Here is a 19312-nt window from a genome sequence, read left to right on the forward strand (position 1 = left end):
GAAAGAAATTTAAACTGATTTTGCTGACTAACCAGAATAGTGAAAGAAATTTAAACTGATTTTGCTGACTAACCAGAATAGTGAAAGAAATGTAAACTGATTTTGCTGACTAACCAGAATAGTGAAAGAAATGTAAACTGATTTTGCTGACTAACCAGAATAGTGAAAGAAATGTAAACTGATTTTGCTGACTAACCAGAATAGTGAAAGAAATGTAAACTGATTTTGCTGACTAACCAGAATAGTGAAAGAAATTTAAACTGATTTTGCTGACTAGTCAGCAGACTGAAAGCAAAAGCTACAGAAATTTGTCTTCTTACAAGGGAGCTGGTGATGCATCCATGAATTCCTTTAAACAAAGGTTCTACATCTTCTTTAGATAGGTATCATTACACAACCATTAAGCAGGGTGGGGAGGGAGGGGGGAAAGTCACATTGAGGATCTATGACAAAGCTTTTACTGTTCATGGCAGCATTACAGCTGATCAGTTGCTGAATTCCTCTCTCCTCAGCAGATGGAATGAATTACCTTGTTTGAAACTGTCCAGAACTGGCGTTCTGAAGTCATACCGTGCAGCTCGATCAGGATCTGGCGAATCCTCCGAGGGTCTACTGACAGGATGAGCTGATGCTCAAGCTGGCCAATATTGACACTTGCTGAAGCTAAGAAGAAAAGAAAATCAGGTCTCCAGTGCATTCCTTCAGAATACAATGCTTACATCTCTTTAGTATATAACACACGAGGCTCTGAGGTGACCTGATTGTGGCCTTCCAGGATCTGAAGGGGGCTACAAGAAAGCTGGGGAGGGACTTTTTAAGAGTAGTAGGTAGGGATAGGACTGGGGGGAATGGAGCAAAACTAGAAATAGGGAGATTCAGATTGGATGTTAGGGAGAAATTCTTCCCCATGGGGCTGGTGAGACACTGGCACAGGTTGCCCAGGGAGGTGATGGAAGCCTCAATCCCTGAAGTTTTTAAGGCCAGGCTAGATCTAGTGTGGGCAGCCTGATCTAGTGTGAGGTGTCCCTGCCCATGACAGGGGGGTTGGAACTGGATGACCCTTGAGGTCCCTTCTAACCCTGACAGTTCTATGATTTTAAATGTAACGACAATAGCAGATATAGCAATGTTTTCCTGGGCCCTGTACAACCTTTTGTGCCCTTTCACAAACACCTTGTGCTATCTTGCTAGCTCCTTAGCTCCCCTAAGCTAACGGGCTGCTTGCAATGCCCCCTCCTTTTCTCACACCAGCAGCATTAAGTATTCCCTTAGTCTTGCTACAGTAAAGCAATAGGTTCAAAACCTGCACCACAAAGTCTGCTACAATGAAAGTATTGACTGGCTTAAGTTAATGCAAGACCATGTTAGAGCTGGAAAGGGAAGTTCTTTCCAGCTTCAGTCGCTACCTAGCACCTCTTACGTCAGCTTTGACTTGTGTAGCTGTACTAGGAAATTAACTGACCACTTCAGTAGGTTTCAAACTTCACCCAGATGGTACTCCTAATCCAGCTCATGACAGTCATAGGAGCCTTAGTGCTGGTGGAAGTCCACAGGTAGGGTGCTCCTTTCTGGGAGCAGCTGCCACAGCCAGACTTGGTTCAAACCAACTGCCACAACCTCTCTCACTTTGTCAGCTAGGTCATATTCATTTGAGCTTATCTATTATAGTCAGTTGAGATACAAGCAAACTACAATCAAGGAAGAGCCATCTTGAATAAGTAGGACATTCACCAACTAAAAATGGAAAGGAACAACTTCTTTACTTAGGCACAAGTTCTTTACCATGAGGGTAATGGAACATTGGAAAGAGGTTGCCCAGGGAGGTGGTTGGGGCCCCATCCCTGGAGATATTCAAGGTGAGGTTTGACAGGGCTCTGGGCAACCTGAACTATAGTTGAGGATGTCCCTGCTGACTGCAGAGAGGGGGTTGGACTAGATGACCTTTGGAGGTTCCTTCCAACCCAGCCCATTCTACGATAAGTATTCTCTCTAAAAATATTCTCTTCTAAACTTTGAGAACAGACCTGCACATAGCACGGAAACAGGTAACTGCCTGCATACAAGTTACTGGAAGTGCTGTGAAGGTTACCTGGAATGTCATAAAAAGAAGTCACAGGTTTTGTGCACAGGTTGATTCGAGGAGATCTCTTCCGCATTTGATCAATGAGCAGCTTCCGTTCGTCATCTTTCAGCAACTTTATGAACAGCTCATGAGATGAAATCATGAAGACAAGCTGAAGATCTTCCAAACCCAAACACAAGTTTCTAAACAAATCAAAGAAAAAAAAAAAAAAAAAGGAGAGAAAAAGATTAGTATGTGAGCAGGACAAAGCCAGTTAATTTTCCAGTAATGAAGCTCTCAAAGCATTTCTGGTGCTTCATCAGATGGCTCACCAAGTGTAAACTGAAGTAAACTGAAGCTATCTTAAACTGGGTACATACTTGAGAAATGCTGCCATTTTTCTCTTCAGCTCTTCAGAAGCATTTTCCAAGTCTATTGATCTGGAACAAACCTGTGAAAGAATGCAGAAAATAATTAAGAAGCCCCTCAGAACTCTCTCAAATATTTAGCTCCAGAGAGTGCTATGGCCCAGTCTTCTGACTCCCAGTTAGCATCAGCCAGAAATCTTCTCTCAAGGGAGGCAACAAAGTTACCTGTAGCCATCATAGATGGGTCATTTCTGTCAACCTGCACTCAAAAGAAGCTGTTTCAGACAACTGTGATCTCCTCCCCAGGCACAATTCACACTCCCTCTTCCCAGTTCCTCTGATATTTAGGTGTTGCTGACAGGGAGTGTCCCAGTGTCACTCAGCCTCACAAGATCATTACGTACATAATAACAAAGCCCTTCTGCATGAGCTTAAAAACGAGCCAACACTGAAGTGCAAACCAGTAAGATCCACCAGGGATTCAAGCTGTGGTTTGGTTTTGTTTTCTAAAAAGCAGCAGTTGAAAGGTAATGAGATAGATGAATTTAATTGCCAGCTTGCAAGGAGTTTTTCTGAGAAACAAGTTCCAGTCCTAGTATGGAAACAGCTTCTACTTGCTCTGAAGCAGAGCACTGTCAGCCAATTTGTGTCACATACTTGAAGAGACAGGCAAAAGAGAAGGCACAGATTTGGAAAAGAATGCTAGAATGGCTCAGATTGGAAGGGACCTGAGAGATCATCTCCTCCAACCTTCCCACCAAAGGCAAGGACACCTCTCAACTACATTCAGCTGCTCAGCTCCTCACCCAACCTGTCTGTGAACACCCCCAGGGAAGAGGCATCTACAACCTCCTGGGGCAGCCTGTTCAGGAGTCTCACCAGCCTTCTACTGAAGAGCTTCTTCCTAAGCTCCAGTCTCACCCTGCTCTCCCTCAGCTTCAAACCATTCCCCCTTGGCCTGTCTCTAGGCACCCTCATGAAAAGTCCCCCCTGCAGCCTTCCTTCAGGTACTGGAAGGCAGCTGTAAGGTCCCTCCAGAGTCTTCTCTTCTCCAGGCTGACCATCTCCAGCTCCCTCAGTCCATCCTCTAGCCCAGGGATCATCCTCGTGGCTCTCCTCTTGACCCACTCCAACAGTTCTGCATCCTTCTGCTGGGGACACCAGAACTGGACACAGTATTGGAGGTGGGGGTCTCACAATAAGATGTGAAAACAACAGCAAAGCAACAGAAGCAGGAAGCTTAGTTTGAGCAGTAACAGTTTCCTACAAAGCTTCACTGAGAGTAATAATTCAGGTCTCTCACACACACCAACCCAGGGTCATTCCACAACACCCTAGTTTTTACAACAAAGCTTTTCTTTTTTCTAGTATCTCTGCTTATCTTGGGGATTTTTCCTTTGTTCCTTGAAAACAAACTTTCCATAATATTTCTATATAATTTAATGATGTCAGGGAGCAGCAGCAATTTCAAATCCAAGCTGAAACAGGAAGTCAACACCAGTTCCTCCCCAACAGATGGAAATGGAGCTATGCAAACAGACATGAGACTGATCACAGACTAAATGTACTAACTGCAAAGACACTGAATAAACTTGGAGAAATTATCTCTACAAACTATTTTCCTCAGCTTCAGAAATTTGAGCACTGCTTGCAGCAGTAATACAGTTGCACGGGGAAGGAGATCTCACTAAATCCCATCTCCCCTTCTAATTTCAGATGGTGTCTTACCTCAAGGAGGAAATCTATTTTCTCTTTGTTGGGTTTCAGGAACAGTTGACAAAACCTGATATCGATTGTTTCCCCCTGTAATACATCACAGACTGTGTTGCACACACAGACTTTGAAACAAACTTCCTCCAGAGCATCATTCCTGCATGAACACAAAAGCAAATATCACAGAACAAGCCAGTGCCAGAGCCCCAGACAAGTATGTTTCACCTGCCTCTGTCCTCACAAACATTTTACTCAGGGTCTAAGTCAGTTTACCCAGGGCCTCACTTCCTTTGAAAGAAAATTCCCGCCCTGTCCACAGCTCTGTTTCACAAGTAGATTTCACTATCACTTCAGCCTGGGCACCACTGGAATTCTAACAGGAGCAGTATGACTGACACACAGTTGCATGGCTTATTGGCAAGCATGCCCTGAGCATGGCTGTCAGCCCAGGAGACTTGAAGAATATTTATGCATTTCATGACTCATAATCATTGGACTAAAACCAAGACAAATAACCAGGAACTCTGGCTTAATCCTTCTCTGTTTGCCTTGACTAGCTTGCAAAGTCACACTCCCTCCATCCTTCTCTGAAGGTGCTCCACAGGAGGCATATCAGAGATGAAAACACCCCCACACAGTGCTAAACTACACCCTCAAATATCCTCTTCCAAGAGATGTTTGGCTCTTGCTGACTGAAGTGAAAGCTGACCTCAAGCTCTTACACGAGAAGCTGTCATCACCAATGCTTCTTTTTCCTCACCCAAGCATTTGCAAAACTGAAGCCCTCTCACGTCAAGACCTGCAGGCACTTTCCCTTCAGAGAATTATTACCACCACCACTATATGGACAGATTATCCACGTAGCCCTGATTCAAGTGCCTAAGCTCCAGAGGAGGTTGAATTTTTGATGCAGCCACAGGATTAGCATTTCTCAGATGAAAGCCATCCACAAGCTGCCCTTGTAGCGTGCCTGATTCACTTACTCTAATTATTTTTTTAATGAATGTCCCATCCTAATCCTTCAGCCCAAGGCTAGTTCATTTCAGCAGGACACAAGGTTCCTAACCACAGGCATCTACACTCCAGGTGTTCCTGACGAAGGACATCTCCTACAATATTACTGCTTAGTATGGTCAGCCTGACCAGCCTTGGCTTCAAAGTTTAGAAACCTCTAAAGAGGCATTAACCAGCAGATCCCTGTCTCTCTTGAACTGGGGAGCCCAAAACTGGACACAGTATTCCAGGGCAGAGTAGAGGGGTAGGAGAAACTCCCTGGGCCTGCTGGCCACACTTTTCTCAATGCACCCCAGGATGCCCTTGCCCTCTTGGCTACAAGGGCACTTTGCTGCCCCATGCAGAACTTGCTGTCCCCTAGGGGCTCCAAGCCCTTTCTCCATGGGTCTGCTTCCCAGCAGGATGTCCCTAGTCTGTGCTGGTGCCTGGTGCACTATTAATGACTCACCCTTGCTGAGCTTTTCGGAAGAGTTCTCTCTGCACTGATTGCCTGAACTGGACAGGTAAACTGAGGGTTACATTATCTTCAAGGAATATCTTCACCAAGTCCTGTAACACAACCACAGTTGGATAGTCAATGGATAACCAAAACGACAGAGAGGAAGTCATTTTCTGTCTGGTAAAATGGATCAAACTCTCAGAAGCAGCTTGCACCCATATGTAATACTGACATTCACCAAACAACCAGAAAGGGACCAAACAACAGAGTTCACCAGAGCACCAAAAAGTCAAACCACAAACTTGCCTCTTTCAGCAGCAACTTTCCCTGAAACCTAAAGAGCTGAATTCTACCTGAAAATTCTACACATTGGCTAGCAGGAATTATTTACACTGTATATTTTCTGAGACATTTCAATCCAATATATCCAACATCTGAGACATTTACATCCAGTATCCAGTCCTACATACATGTGCTCTGAAACAGTGTGTTAATGGTTAACTGGAGCACTTACATTTACTAAAATCCCAGAGAATGGGTTGGGTTGGAAGTGACCTCCAAAGGTCATCCAGTCCAACCCCCTCTGCTGGGACATCCCAGGTTGCGCAGAGCCCTGTCAAGCCCCACTCTGAATATCTCCAGGGATGGGGCCCCAACCACCTCCATCATCCACCTGGAATGACAACCCCCATCCCATTAAGTACATGTGGGTCTGCTGAAGCACCCTACCTGATAGTTGCCAGACTTCATACAGCTATGGATTTGACTATAAGGAGTTGCCTGTTGAGATGCATCATCAGAAGACGAGGTAAGAATTCCACAAGCTTGACAATACCCAGCTAACCTTTCTTCATCTATGGTAAAGTGAAGTGATGAGGAACCATTCTGGAAAGTTGAGAGTGAATCAAATTTTAGTGGCCAAAGCGTTAGGAAACCTAAGCTTCAATCAGAACCACAAATGGAGACTCACAATTTCCCCAGGTAACAGCAAAGCAACAAAATGTGTGTGTTTGTGTGTGTTTGTGTGTGTACACGCACTTTTCTAACCTCCTCTTTACAGCTCAGACCATTTTTCGTCCATTTAAATAAAAATCTGAAGCAAAATAAAGATGAAAGCATAGAACTGTTTTGGGTGGAGAAGACCTCTATGATCACTGAGTCCAACCATCAACCCAACACCACCATGGCTATTAAACCATGTCCCACAGTGCCATGTCCACAAGTTTCTTGAACGCTTCCAGGACAGTGGCTCCAATGCCTGATCTCTTCCTGTTTTCTTGAGCTGGGAGGGGAAGTGAGAAATAGAGAAAATCTAAACCAACAGCTGGGTCCAACACAGGTCTCTTGGTGTCCAGCAGTTCTGGGGACACAGGAGATGCCCTGAAGTGCCTAGCACTGCAATGAGGTCTATGCCAGGTCTCACCTACATGCTCCTTGTTTGTTCTGGCTGGGTTTTTCCTTTTCCTTCCCTTAGAGTATAATTTGACATTTTGGCCACCTAAGCACTCCCCATTAGCTTTGGGTGAGTCTGCCTCTGCTCTTGCTTAGGCTGAAACGAACTGGGATGGGGGCTGTGAAAAGCAGGGAGAAACTTCATTGGGATGGTGCCAAGAATCCAGTTCTGGATGGTTATGGATGGAGGGGCTGCTTGTGGGAAAATGCTGACTGCTTCCTGATATGGGATGCTGAAACTTTTCACTAAAAAGATTCAATACAGCTTCAGAAAACAACACACCTTAACTCTGAATTTAAATGGTGTATTTTCCAACAGGTCAGAACATGACAATCTGATGTCCAAGACAGATAAATAGGCAGGAAGTGCTGCATGGGTGGTTAACTTCCTCAAAAATGCCTCACCAGAAACAAAATAAAGCAGTAGACACTTCATCCAAGTTACTAGCACAGGAGATGTTATTCTTGCATCAATACAATTTGTGTAAGAGAGTATTAATTTCAAAATCCAGAACAAAGCAGCAATGAATTGCAGCTGATGAGCAGAATTTCAAACAAGGCACCAGGGGAAAAAAGCAAACAAAAAAACCAAAACACTTGCTGTCAAAATCCCACTGAGATTCTTATGGGTGCCATTAATAGTTATTAGACTGCTAAAGAGGGAAGCAATAATTCAAGCAAGTATTTCTAGCAGAGGAGATGCTCATAAGAGACTCATTACCTTTGCAACCAACTCCTTTGTTTTGAAAAACTTGTCTTTGGCATTTTGATGAACAGCTGCATTTGTAGATCCTTGTTGAAAATAGATTGCACCCAAGTCATAGCAAACCTGCAAATGGCATGGATATAAATATGCAAGAAAATCTGTTTGAAGTCAAGACTGAGTATTTCAGGTCAAACTGCACATGGACTTTAAACCATCCCTAGTTTTATCTAATGTACTGACATGCTGCATAGCTTTACCCTATGCACTTCATAGAATGGCTGAGGTTGGAAGAGAGCTCAGAGATCATCTAGTCCAAACTCTCTGCCATGGGCAGGGATGCCTCTCAACTAGACTGAGCTGCTCAAGGCCTCATCCAACCTGGCCTTGAACACCCACAGGGAGGAGGCAGTCCACAGCCTCCCTGGGCAGCCTGTTCCAGAGTCTCACCACCCTCATACTGAAGAAATTCTTCCTCAGCTTCAGTCTAACCCTGCTCTCCCTCAGCTTCAAACCATTCCCCCTTACCCTATCTCTAGACACCCTTAGGAAAAGTCCCTCTGCAGCCTTCCTGCAGGATCCCTTTGGCTATTGGCAGGCAGCTCTAAGGTCCCCCTGGAGTCTTCTCTTCTCCAGGCTGAACACCCCCAGCTCCCTCAGCCTATCCTCATAGCAGAGGTGCTCCACCTTCATTTGTATCCTCTTTAACTGCAGTCTCAATATAAGTTAAGCCTGCACCAGGCATCACCAAATTGTAGAAGGATTTCCACAAAAAACAATGCAATAAGCTGACCTTGTCAAGGCTTACAGGGAGAAGTGAGAGTCTGGAGATGGGGGGAAGCAACAACATTTACACTGCAGAAAGAAGCTCTAATAATGCAAAAACTAAATCAGTAATGTCTCACTGCATTAAAAAGAACACATGAAATACACATAGAAATCCCTGCAATTTATCTCCAAAACATTATCTAACACTTTAGATATAAAGAAAGAGATAAAAAGTGAAAAATCCAGTACAGAATGTGAGCTACCTGGCACTGTATCTCCTCTGCAGTGATTTTCAGCCCAGCTGTGGAACTCTCTGTTTCTCCATTCACCATACCAGGCTCCATGGCTAATAAATCCAGAGTTCTTATAGTGTGAACATAAAGATCTTTGTTTAATTTAAGTGCTCCTTCTAGGACCAGGATGGAATCAGCAGCTTGCTCCTTCAACTGTAAGAGTTCAAAAACATAGAAGAAAAATTAATCTTTTAGTTTTGAGTTTATTCTGGTTTTAAATTAATACTAGAAACGTAAAAAGAAAGTAAAGTAAAAAGAAAGAAAGTAAAAAGAAGTAAAACACCTGTTTTATTGCTGTGTACAATCTGCCCCTGCATTTTATAGAATAGCTTATGTTGGAAGGTACCTCAGAGATCATCCACTCCAACCCCCCTGCCATAGGCAGGGACACCTCTCAGCTAGACTCAGCTGCTCAAGGCCTCATCCAATCTGGCCTTAAACACCCCCAGGGAGGAAGCAGCCACAACCTCCCTGGGCAGCCTGTTCCAGAGTCTCACCGCCCTCAGAATGAAGAACTTCTTCCTAAATTTGGACTAGATGATCCTCGGTATTCTATGAAACTATGAAGATCCAGCCTGATCCTGCTCTCCCTCAGCTTCAAACCATTCCCCCTTGGCCTGTCTCTAGACACCCTCAGGAAAAGTCCCTCTGCAGCCTTCCTGGAGGATCCCTTCAGGTATTGGAAGGCAGCTCTAAGGTCCCCCTGGAGTCTTCTCTTCTCCATGCTGAACACCCTCAGCTCCCTCAGCCTGTCCTCCTAGCAGAGGTGCTCCAGCCCTTGGATCATCTCTTCTACAATAAAGAAAATGGTGATTTTTTTCTTCAGCTACTCAAAGGATAAAAGCCTTTCAGCTAAACCAAACATTTTTCTGTTCCCTCTACACTTTTTTTGGCCATTTCTGGAGCATTATGTCATGCAGCAACCACATTGTGAATGTTGAGTTGTTTCCCAGCTGAAACAAACCCAGCTTCTACAGCAGGATTTTTTTGTCAGAATTTTGGAAATTGGCCAAGCAGCTACACACTTATCCTTGCTCATCTGTTTGAAATAAAAAACCAACTAAAAAGCAAAAAACCTGTAGAAAATGTAAAATACAAATTCATCAGCAGAATCCAGGGACTGGAGCCCTGTGAAGAGAGGCTAAGAGCCCTGGGGCATTTTAGTCTGGAGAAGGCTGAGAGGGGATTTAATCAATGTTTATAAATATCTGAAGGCTGGGGATCAAGAGGGAGGGGACAGGCTCTGCTCAGTTGCACCCTGGGACAGGACAAGGGGCAGTGGATGTAAATTACAGCACAGGAGGTTCCACCTCAACATGAGGAAGAACTTCTTCACTGTGAGGGTCCCAAGAGCACTGGAACAGGCTGCCCAGAGAGGTTGTGGAAGTCTCCTTTTCTGGAGACTTTCAAGCCCTGTCTAGATGTGTTCCTGTGTGACCTGCTGGTCCTGCTCTGTCAGGGGGTTTGAATCTCCAGAGGTCCCTTCCAACCCCTAACATCCTGTGGTCCAAGTAGAACAAAAGGAGGGAAGCGAGCTAGGCTACTTATGGAAGTAGAGAGCTTGTACTTCCCTCCTTCTTGTCTCTCAAAGGAAAGGCTTCAGGCACAACTGGCATCCTACTGAAAGCTACACACAGAAACCACTAAGCTACTAAACCCTTTTAAAACATCCTGCAGATTGAATTTTGCTGCCATATGATTTTACTTAATCACTAATCACACACTGGTTTTGTAGAGGCTTCCTCTATTCAGTGATGGGTCGAGAAAAGAGTATTTCAATCACACAAAACAACCCCCAGTGCAGAGAGAACAGCATCCAAAATCCACAGAGTGGAACTGTGGCAAATATAAATGGACTGAATTCAACAACATTTCCTGTCCATTCCTATTCACATGTAAATTCAAGCAAAAAGAAGAGGAAAAAACCCTCACCACTTTCAGAATATTTTCAGTTAGTTCCTTTTCTTGCTGCATTTGGCTCATCCTGGGAAACAGAGAAGAGGTGAAGATTTCAATTACAAAGCAAACCTGTCTGTTATTTTACTTCATGTTCTAGACCAAAGCAATTCATTCTTAGTGAGTCTTAATGACATTTTAAACATCTTTATACAGGACCACTGACCTATCTCTAGCTGATACAAAGAGTTATAGAATGAAAAGGTAGTTTGGGGTAAGATTGTAACTTCCATTTTATTGACCTACAAAGTTTTCATTGCTCTCTCCTATAAAAATCAGATTGTTAGTATTAGCAAAACTATCATGAAGAAAGCAGTTTCCACAGCTTCAAGTCTCTTGAAGCTTCACTATTTAAATCTGCTCAAGCACATGCCAGAAGCAGAAATGTCTTCATGTAAAAATTAAAGGTATTTTTAAAATTGTTTCCCCATACAGAGTTTTTGATTCAGGATCAAACAGGTAGGACAAGCTGGTAAAATATGGGTTTGATGGATGGCCAACTTGGTGGGTAAAGAACTGGCTTGATGGCTGCACCCAAAGAGAGGCTGTCAGTGGGTCCATGGGCAAGTGGAGGCCAGGGACAAGTGGAGTCCCTCAGGGATCAGTCCTGGGACCAGTCTTGTTCAACATCTTTGTTGGTGACATGGACAGTGGCAGTGAGGCTCCCTCAACACCAAGCTGTGTGGTGCAGCAGACAGGCTGGAGGGAAGGGATCCATCCAGAGGGACCTGGACAGGCTGCAGAGCTGAGCCCAAGCCAACCTCATGAGGTTCAACAAGACCAAGTGCAAGGTCCTGCAGCTGGGTCAGGGCAATCCCAAGCACTGCTATAGGCTGGGCAGGGACTGGCTGGAGAGCAGCCCTGAAGAAAAGGACTTGGGGGTGCTGGGGGAGGAGAAGCTCAACAGGAGCCAGCAGTGAGCACTTGCAGCCCAGAGAGCCAAGCAGAGCCTGGGCTGCAGCAAGAGAAGTGTGGCCAGCAGGGCCAGGGAGGGGATTCTCCCCCTCTGCTCCACTCTGGGGAGACCACACCTGGAGCTCTGTGTCCAGTTCTGGAGCCCCTGGTACAGGAAAGATCTGGAGGGGATGGAAAGTGTCCAGAGAAGGGCCATGAGGATGAGCAGAGGGCTGGAGCTGCTCTGCTCTGGAGACAGACTGAGAAAGTTGGGGCTGTTCAGTCTGGAGAACAGAAGGCTCTGAGGAGACCTTCTTGTGGCCTTCCAGTATCTGAAGGGGGCTACAAGAAAGCTGGGGAGGGACTTTTGAGGGTGGCAGGTATGGAAAGGACTGGAGGAGGGAATGGATCCAAGGTAGAGGAAGGGAGATCTAGGTTGGATATTAGGGAAAATTTCTTCCCCATGAGGGTGGTGAGACACTGGCACAGGTTGCCCAGGGAGGTGGTGGAAGCCTCATCCCTGGAGGTTTTTGCAGCCAGGCTGGATGTGGCTGTGAGCAACCTGCTGTAGTGTGAGGTGTCCCTGCCCATGGCAGGGGAGTTGGAACTGGATGATCTTTGTGGTCCCTTCCAACCCTGACAATTCTGTGAGTTTGACAACACAAGATTTATAGTGAAATCAGTAGTATTTTTAACCAACATACTTAAGAGACTCTATCAAACAAGTGCAGCTTAATGCTAGAGACAACCAAACCCACATGAAAATCACCATTGAGATACTCCTAACTTTACTGGAGAAATCTGTAACATATAAAGCACTTCCAGGTTGTAACAACTAAAAAGCACTTCCAGGTTGTAACTAAAGCCACAGAACTTCTAGCATACAAAATGAATACTGACTTTAAATTACAAATTTTTGCTTCATGAAGCAGATGAAAACATTTCCTTACTTCTTTGGTTATGATACACCATGCAGCAAATCACTGTAAAAGCACAATGGCATTAAGCAAGCTGCTGTAAGTTAGAACAGGATACAAGAAATGTACCCTGTCTAAGCTAGAGAAGCAGCATTTTCCTTTCTCCCAGGACTTTTCATGCCTCTACAAACTCAGAGAATCATAGAATGGTCTGAGTTGTAAGGGATCTCTGAGGATCATCCAGTCCAACTCCCTTGAGTATCTTCAGGGATGGGGCCCAAACCACCTCCCTGGGCAACCTGTTCCAGTGTTCCACCACCCTCATAGTAAGGAACCTGTTCCCAACATCCATCTAAATCTCCTCTTCTCTAGTTTGAAGCCATTGCCCCTCCTCCTGTCACTGCAGGCCTTCGAAACAGTCTCCACCCTTTGGCTACTGGCAGGCTGCTATTAGGTCTCCCTGGAGCCTCCTTTTCTCGAGGCTGAACACCCCCAGCTCCCTCAGTCTGTCCTCACACGAGAGGTGCTCCAACCCTCTGATCATTTTGTGGCCTCCTCTGGACCTGCTCCATCAGGTCCATGTCTTTCCTATTTTGAGGGTTCCAGACCTGCACGCAGCACTCCAGGTGAGGTCTCAGCAGAGCAGAGCAAAGTGTCAGAATCACCTCTCTGGCTCTGCTGGCAATGCTGCTTTGGATGCAGCCCAGGATGTGCTTTGCCTTCTGTGCTGCAAGCTCACACTGCCTGCTCCTGTCCAGCTTCTCATCCATCAGCACCCCCAAGTCCTTTTCCAGAGGGCTGCTTTCTACCTCCTCCTCCCCCAGTTTGTATTGATAGTGAGGATTGTTCCAGCCCAGGTGCAGAACCCTGCCCTTGCTCTTGTTGAACCTCATGAGGCTCACTTGGGTTCACCTCTGCAGCTTGTCCAGGTCCCTCTGGCTGCCATCCTGTCCCTCTGGTGTATCAACAGCACCACTCAGCTTGGTGTCATCTGCACACTGCTGATGGTTCATTCAATCTCACTGCCCATAGCACTGATAAAAATATTAACCAGCACAGCTCCCAGGGACACCACTGCCACTGCTCTCCAGCTGCAACCATTGAGCACATGGAGATTCATTTCATGGAGATTATAACATGTTGAAAGAGTGGAATGACAAACAAGTAAAGACATTACCAATCATGTCTGATAGGAAAATAAGAAGATACTCCAAATAAATCAAGTTTTCCATGCTACAACTAGCCACTTTAAGCAACTTCATGTCATTAATGTGACTTAATCCACTTTGAAAATGAAATTTCTGATCACAAAATCCAACTGTAATGTCTGTAACTTACACATTTAGCTGAGGTGGACCAGGTTTCACTTGCTTTACAGGAAAACTGCTTTGAACAATTGTCCTTATGGCCCTACAGAGAAAAGAATATTTAATGAGAGAATGGTATCAGCCTTGCAAGTGTAATAAGCAGGCTACAGAGCTCTTCACAGTATCAGTTTACCATTTCAAATACATTATCCCATGAGAATACAAGAGAAAATCTAGTATTTCAGGAATGCCCTTATAGCCATCAAAAGCTAAAAGACATCAAGATTTTTATCTTCATAAGGTGATATATCAAACTACTACCTTGACTTTTGTTTTAGGGAACAAACCCAGCTGTAGAATAGCTTTTCAGACTCAGCTCCTCACCTACTTACAGCTCACAAATTCATTATTACTCTTAGATCCTTTCTCCTATGTACAAGCATATAGCAGAAGAAAACATTGCTTTGTTGTATCATGATTTTAAGATTAGTGCCTTAAAGCAGTTTTACCATCTGTTGTAGAGTATTATTGCCATTGCAGTGGTTGGGGGTAAGCTGGACAAGTCTACATCCACATGTTTAGTTCCTGGGGGAACTTTGCTGATACACAGAAGTTCATTCAGTAGCATGTTCAATACAGGAACTGACAAGCTATTGGAAAAAAAAAAAGAAAAGAATCAGATACTTTCTACAGTAATCCTACTTCTGGAATGTTCAGCTGGGACTGAACCTTCCATGTGAAAATGAGAAGGGATGCAGGCTAGACTGCATCACTCCAAGAATAATTTAACACAATTACTAATTTAGACATCTTTGGAAATTTGAAGTGATCAGCTCCTGCCTAAGTACTTTCAATCTTGTGAAAAATCTGAATTCTCTGCAATCAGCACTGAAAGCAGGCAGGGAAATAAAGGTGGTTTGGGTGTGGTGCTTGGGGATATGGTTTAGGGGTGAACTTTGTAGAGCAGAGTTATAGGTTTGACTGGGTGATCCTGAGGGTCTTTTCCAACCTGAAGGTTTCTGTGTGATTCTGTGAAACCACACTTCTAGCAACTAAAGCCAGAATTCCTGGTTAGCAGATTTAAGTTCTTGTGTTATATCAAACTACCAGGAAAACCAGTGTTTGTTAGTTTAAAACATGTGAAGCCCAGTACTTTCGTTTTCATTGGCAAGAGTGCACAATCATTCCACTCTGTGAAACAGTGGAATGTTTAGGAAAAACAGCTCAAGCTCTTATTTTTATTCCATTTTAACTACCATAAGTGAACCTTTGGGTATAATCAGTTAAAAAACAAAAGCATGCTTCTTAATTAAAAACAATCTCAGGCCTCATGAGCCAACAGAACAAGAACTACTATACAGAGATGCTAAGTTACAGAATCACAGAATGTTAGGGGTTGGAAGGGACCTTGAAACATCATCAAGTCCAACCCCCATGCCAGAGCAGCATCAGCTAGGGCAGGTCACACAGGAACACATCCAGGTGAGCTTTGAAAGTCCACAACCTCTCTGGGCAGCCTGCTCCAGGGCTCTGGCACCCTTACAGTGAAAAAGTTTTTCCTCATGTTCACATGAAACCTGCTCTGCTCCAGCTTGCACCTACTGTCCCTTGTTCTATCCCTGGACATCACTGAGTAGAGCCTGGCTCCATCCTCCTGACACTTGCAATGTACATATTTATAAACATTAATAAGGTTAATGAATGAGTTGAAATGACTTCAGATTGGTTCTCAGTAAAACACCACAGATGGCCAACACTATGCTATCAAAACCCACAACCAGTTCAACAGGCACAGAGCAGGGCTGATCAGGATTCTACCACACAGTTTAGTGGTGGACTTGACAGTGTTAGGTTAATGGCTAGAGTTAATGATCCTTAAAAGTCTTTCCCAACCTAAATGGCTCTAGGATTCTATGCAAGTTACAGCTAGAGCAAGCACTGACCCACCAAGATTTTACACTGCTGAGTGCAGCTGCTTAATGTGCTTAGCACTGCCAGAGTAAAGAAGTTTCCAATTGTTCTACCTCAAGCTATTCAGCAGCCAAAATTATTTGGGTTTAAGAAATTCAAAAGATAAATGCAAAAGTGAAGTTTATGTTTCAACCTCAGCCTGTTCAGTGGTCTAGCTCATAGAGTACAGAACTCTTTACATCACCAAAACTGAAGCAAGACCTCCAACTTGGAGCATGTCAGAATGGGGAAACTTAAGCTAGTTTTGTCACTGAAGAAAACGTAACCTAAAATCCACCTTTATGCAGTTTAGATGTGCACATCTTACTAAGACCCACTACTCTTCCTTTCTATATTACAAATAGTATTGATTTGCTCACAGACATTGCCTCTACCAACCCCCTTTTGTAACTCACAGATTGAATCAAACTTGATTTCAGTTGTTACACCCAAGATGACCTTTGAGGGTCCCTTTCAACCTGATGCAATCTGTGAATCTGCCATCGGAAAAGGCAGCAACACAGATTCCCATTTGTTAAAACAAAATCTCAAGCCACTTATGTTTAGCAATTTCAGCATGAAGATGTACAGACCTTTTCTCTAATACATCCAAATCCCATCTCAGATGAGCAGCAACTTTAAGGGCAAGAAGTTTCAAGATGCGGTTTCTTTTGTTATCAGGTGGAGGTTGGACTTGGTTCTGTTCATTCACTGAGGGCTTTGAAGCTTGTTCCAAGAACTGGACAATCAGCTGCACTGGTGGGGGATCTGTAAGAAACCACAGACATGCTTCAAATTCTCTGTAAGCAGCTATGAACAGGGGTCCAATTCCCTTATCATTTATACAGCTTGGACACCGTCACTTGGCAGAGTCTAAGCCCTAAGGGTATGTGGTGGGTTGAAAATTGCCCCCTAAACATTAAACTGCCAGACCAGCTCAGCTGGAAGCAAATGAAGCCGTATTTACAAGAAAAACTACAATCTAAAAAGAAATGCAATGAATATCACAGAATCATAGAATCACAAGGTTGGAAAAGACCTCAGAGGTCATCAAGTCCAACCTATCACCCAGCACCTCATGACTAACTAAACCATGGCTCCAGGTGCCATGTCCAATCCTTTTTTGAACACCTCCAGGGACAGTGACTCCACCACCTCCTTGGGCAGCACATTCCAATGGCAGATCACTCTTTCTGTGAAGAACTTTCTCCTCACCTTGAGCCTAAACTTCCCCTGGCACAGCTTGAGACTGTGTCCTCTTGGTCTGGTGCTGGCTGCCTGGGAGAAGAGACCAAACCCCTCCTGGCTACAGCCTCCCTTCAGGTAGTTGTAGACAGCAATGAGGTCTGCCCTGAGCCTCCTCTTCTCCAGGCTAAACACCCCCAGCTCCCTCAGCCTCTCCTCATAGGGATTGTGCTCAAGACCTCTCCCCAGCCTCGTTGCCCTTCTCTGGACACGTTCAAGTGTCTCAATGTCCTTCTTAAATTGATGGTCCCAGAACTGGACACAGTACTCAAGGTGTGGCCTAACCAGAGCTGAGTACAGGGGGAGCTAATAGCTTCCCCTTCCCTGCTCCCTACCCCTGCTCTGTACACAAGGGACAAGAGAAAGCAGAGGGTTGTTTGTTAAGACTTAGCCACAAGAAAGCAATGCAGCCAAGGTCAGCAAAGCCAGCAGAAAGCACAAATTAGTGTCTCCCAGAGCGATGAAGCCAAAAAAAGAGAATGTTAGTTTACCTAACTAATTCTTATGGTAGATGGGATTATTCAGAATTATCGTTATTTTCCTTTTTACACTCTGGTGATTTATTTACATTCTACTACTTTCTGTTCAAGATCTGTGAAAAATTTTCAAGGCACAGCCTAAAACCTTGCTTATGTTCACCCAAATTAGATTATCAACCTGTCTTTAACTCTCAAGTCTACCTGACCACGGTAACCACATCCCCATAGTTTTATCTTTACTATTTAGCACTAATTATGCTTCAGTACTGTCACATATACCAAATAAATGTTGCCTGCTGAAATCACAAGTTAGTTGTTGTAAACCTATGTACCTGCTTGTAATTTCCCTCTGCATTTAAAATATATTTACAGGCAATTATCGGTACTTCTAAAGACATTTAGAAGGTACTTTCAGACCGATTTCTTCTCAAACAAGAATGTGCCCACGAATCTCTCCCTTACAGTAAGATGCAGACTCTCCAGCACCTTTGAGTTTGAAACATTGAAGCTGTATAACTATAATGCTCTCACTGAGCTTTGTCAAACATAAACCAAATATTAAACATTTTTAATTTCAAAGTAGCAGTATATGATCTAAACACTGAAGCTGTACCATAACTATTATGCTTTCACTGAGCTTCGTCAAACGTAAAACCAGTATTGAACATTATTTTTAATTGCAAAGTAGCAGCATATGATCTAAGCACAAAGACATAGCCAGACTACACTTAAATTTATTTTCTGTAGAGGCAATACTGCCACAGGATTTCCTCTTTTGTCCACCTGCTTGTAGAATTCAGACACTGACAAAGACGATTCCCAGAGGAGCTACTTTAAAATATGGTGGTGTTCTTATAACCCATCAGACTCGGTTTCTATTCATTCCAGCTCTATAGCTAAGCAATTCCAGCACTCAACCTTTAGAACTCGTAGTTCCAGCCCCTAGCAAAACCTTAAGGGGAGAAAAACAGCTGCAAGTTGTAACGATCTTTGCACGAACACCACTTCACGTCGTAAAAACAACCAACTTGTTACCTTTCCACAAACACAAACTCACACACCCGTCGCAGAAAACAGATTAAACAATGAGGTTAAATAGGAAAAGATGATGCTGAACGAGTAGAACACATCGTCTGCGTTAACCAGCTCTGCCGCACACCTACCGGGCTCGCCGTCGCTGTCTCAACCTGCGCCCTGTGACTTCCCCACCACCGAGCCGCGGGGACCCTAGCATACAAGCTGCAGACCGCCCCTTATCACCACCCCTTGAGGCTCCTCCTCGCCCCAGCCTGCGGGTTGGTCACCGAGTTACCAGCTCCGGGCAGCAAAATCCCGCGGCGCCTATCCGGGGGAGAAAGTCAGAAACGAGGGAGGGGGCGAGGGCCGGCGGCGACACTGCAGGCGAACGGGAAGCGCTGCGCGGCCGGCAGCGCCAGGAGCAGGCCCTGGCAAAGAGGAGGCAGCGGCCCAGCTGCAGGCCGCAGCGGCGAGGAAAAGACCCCGCAGAGAAACGAGCAAGCATTTCTTTCCCGGGGCCCGGGAGGGGCCGGGGAGCGACGCCAGGCTGCGCCCAAAGCCGAGGCGAGGTGGCGGCCAGCAAGGCAAGGCCGCGCCGCACGCACCGGGAGAGGGCTTCTGCAGGTGCTGCTCCAGCAGCGCCTCCTCCAACAGGAACTCGAACCAGGAGGTCTGCGGCGGCGTGCAAGGCCGGCTGGAAGTGGCGGCTTCCCGGTCCGCCGCTTCCGCGCTCAT

At 44.9% G+C, this 19312-nt stretch overlaps 1 protein-coding gene across 2 annotated transcripts in view; it reads right to left on the reverse strand.

Moving 5' to 3' along the window:
• The window catches only part of INTS8 (integrator complex subunit 8), a 35707-nt gene extending 16395 nt beyond the window's left edge, over nucleotides 1-19312 (reverse strand). The window contains exons 1-13 of one of the 2 annotated variants that reach the window (XM_054385639.1): nucleotides 19183-19312; nucleotides 16430-16604; nucleotides 14396-14536; nucleotides 13918-13989; nucleotides 10745-10796; nucleotides 8783-8965; nucleotides 7770-7877; nucleotides 6326-6481; nucleotides 5606-5706; nucleotides 4159-4300; nucleotides 2443-2513; nucleotides 2090-2265; nucleotides 530-663 (exon numbers count right to left, since the gene is read on the reverse strand). In XM_054385639.1, coding sequence (XP_054241614.1) covers nucleotides 530-663; nucleotides 2090-2265; nucleotides 2443-2513; nucleotides 4159-4300; nucleotides 5606-5706; nucleotides 6326-6481; nucleotides 7770-7877; nucleotides 8783-8965; nucleotides 10745-10796; nucleotides 13918-13989; nucleotides 14396-14536; nucleotides 16430-16604; nucleotides 19183-19312 — 1641 coding nt within the window. Of the gene's footprint in view, nucleotides 1-529; nucleotides 664-2089; nucleotides 2266-2442; nucleotides 2514-4158; nucleotides 4301-5605; nucleotides 5707-6325; nucleotides 6482-7769; nucleotides 7878-8782; nucleotides 8966-10744; nucleotides 10797-13917; nucleotides 13990-14395; nucleotides 14537-16429; nucleotides 16605-19182 lie in introns of those variants that run through there. The other variant, XM_054385640.1, reaches the window with a different exon arrangement.

Source organism: Indicator indicator, chromosome 12 (genome assembly GCF_027791375.1).
Source record: "Indicator indicator isolate 239-I01 chromosome 12, UM_Iind_1.1, whole genome shotgun sequence".
NCBI lineage: Eukaryota > Metazoa > Chordata > Aves > Piciformes > Indicatoridae > Indicator > Indicator indicator.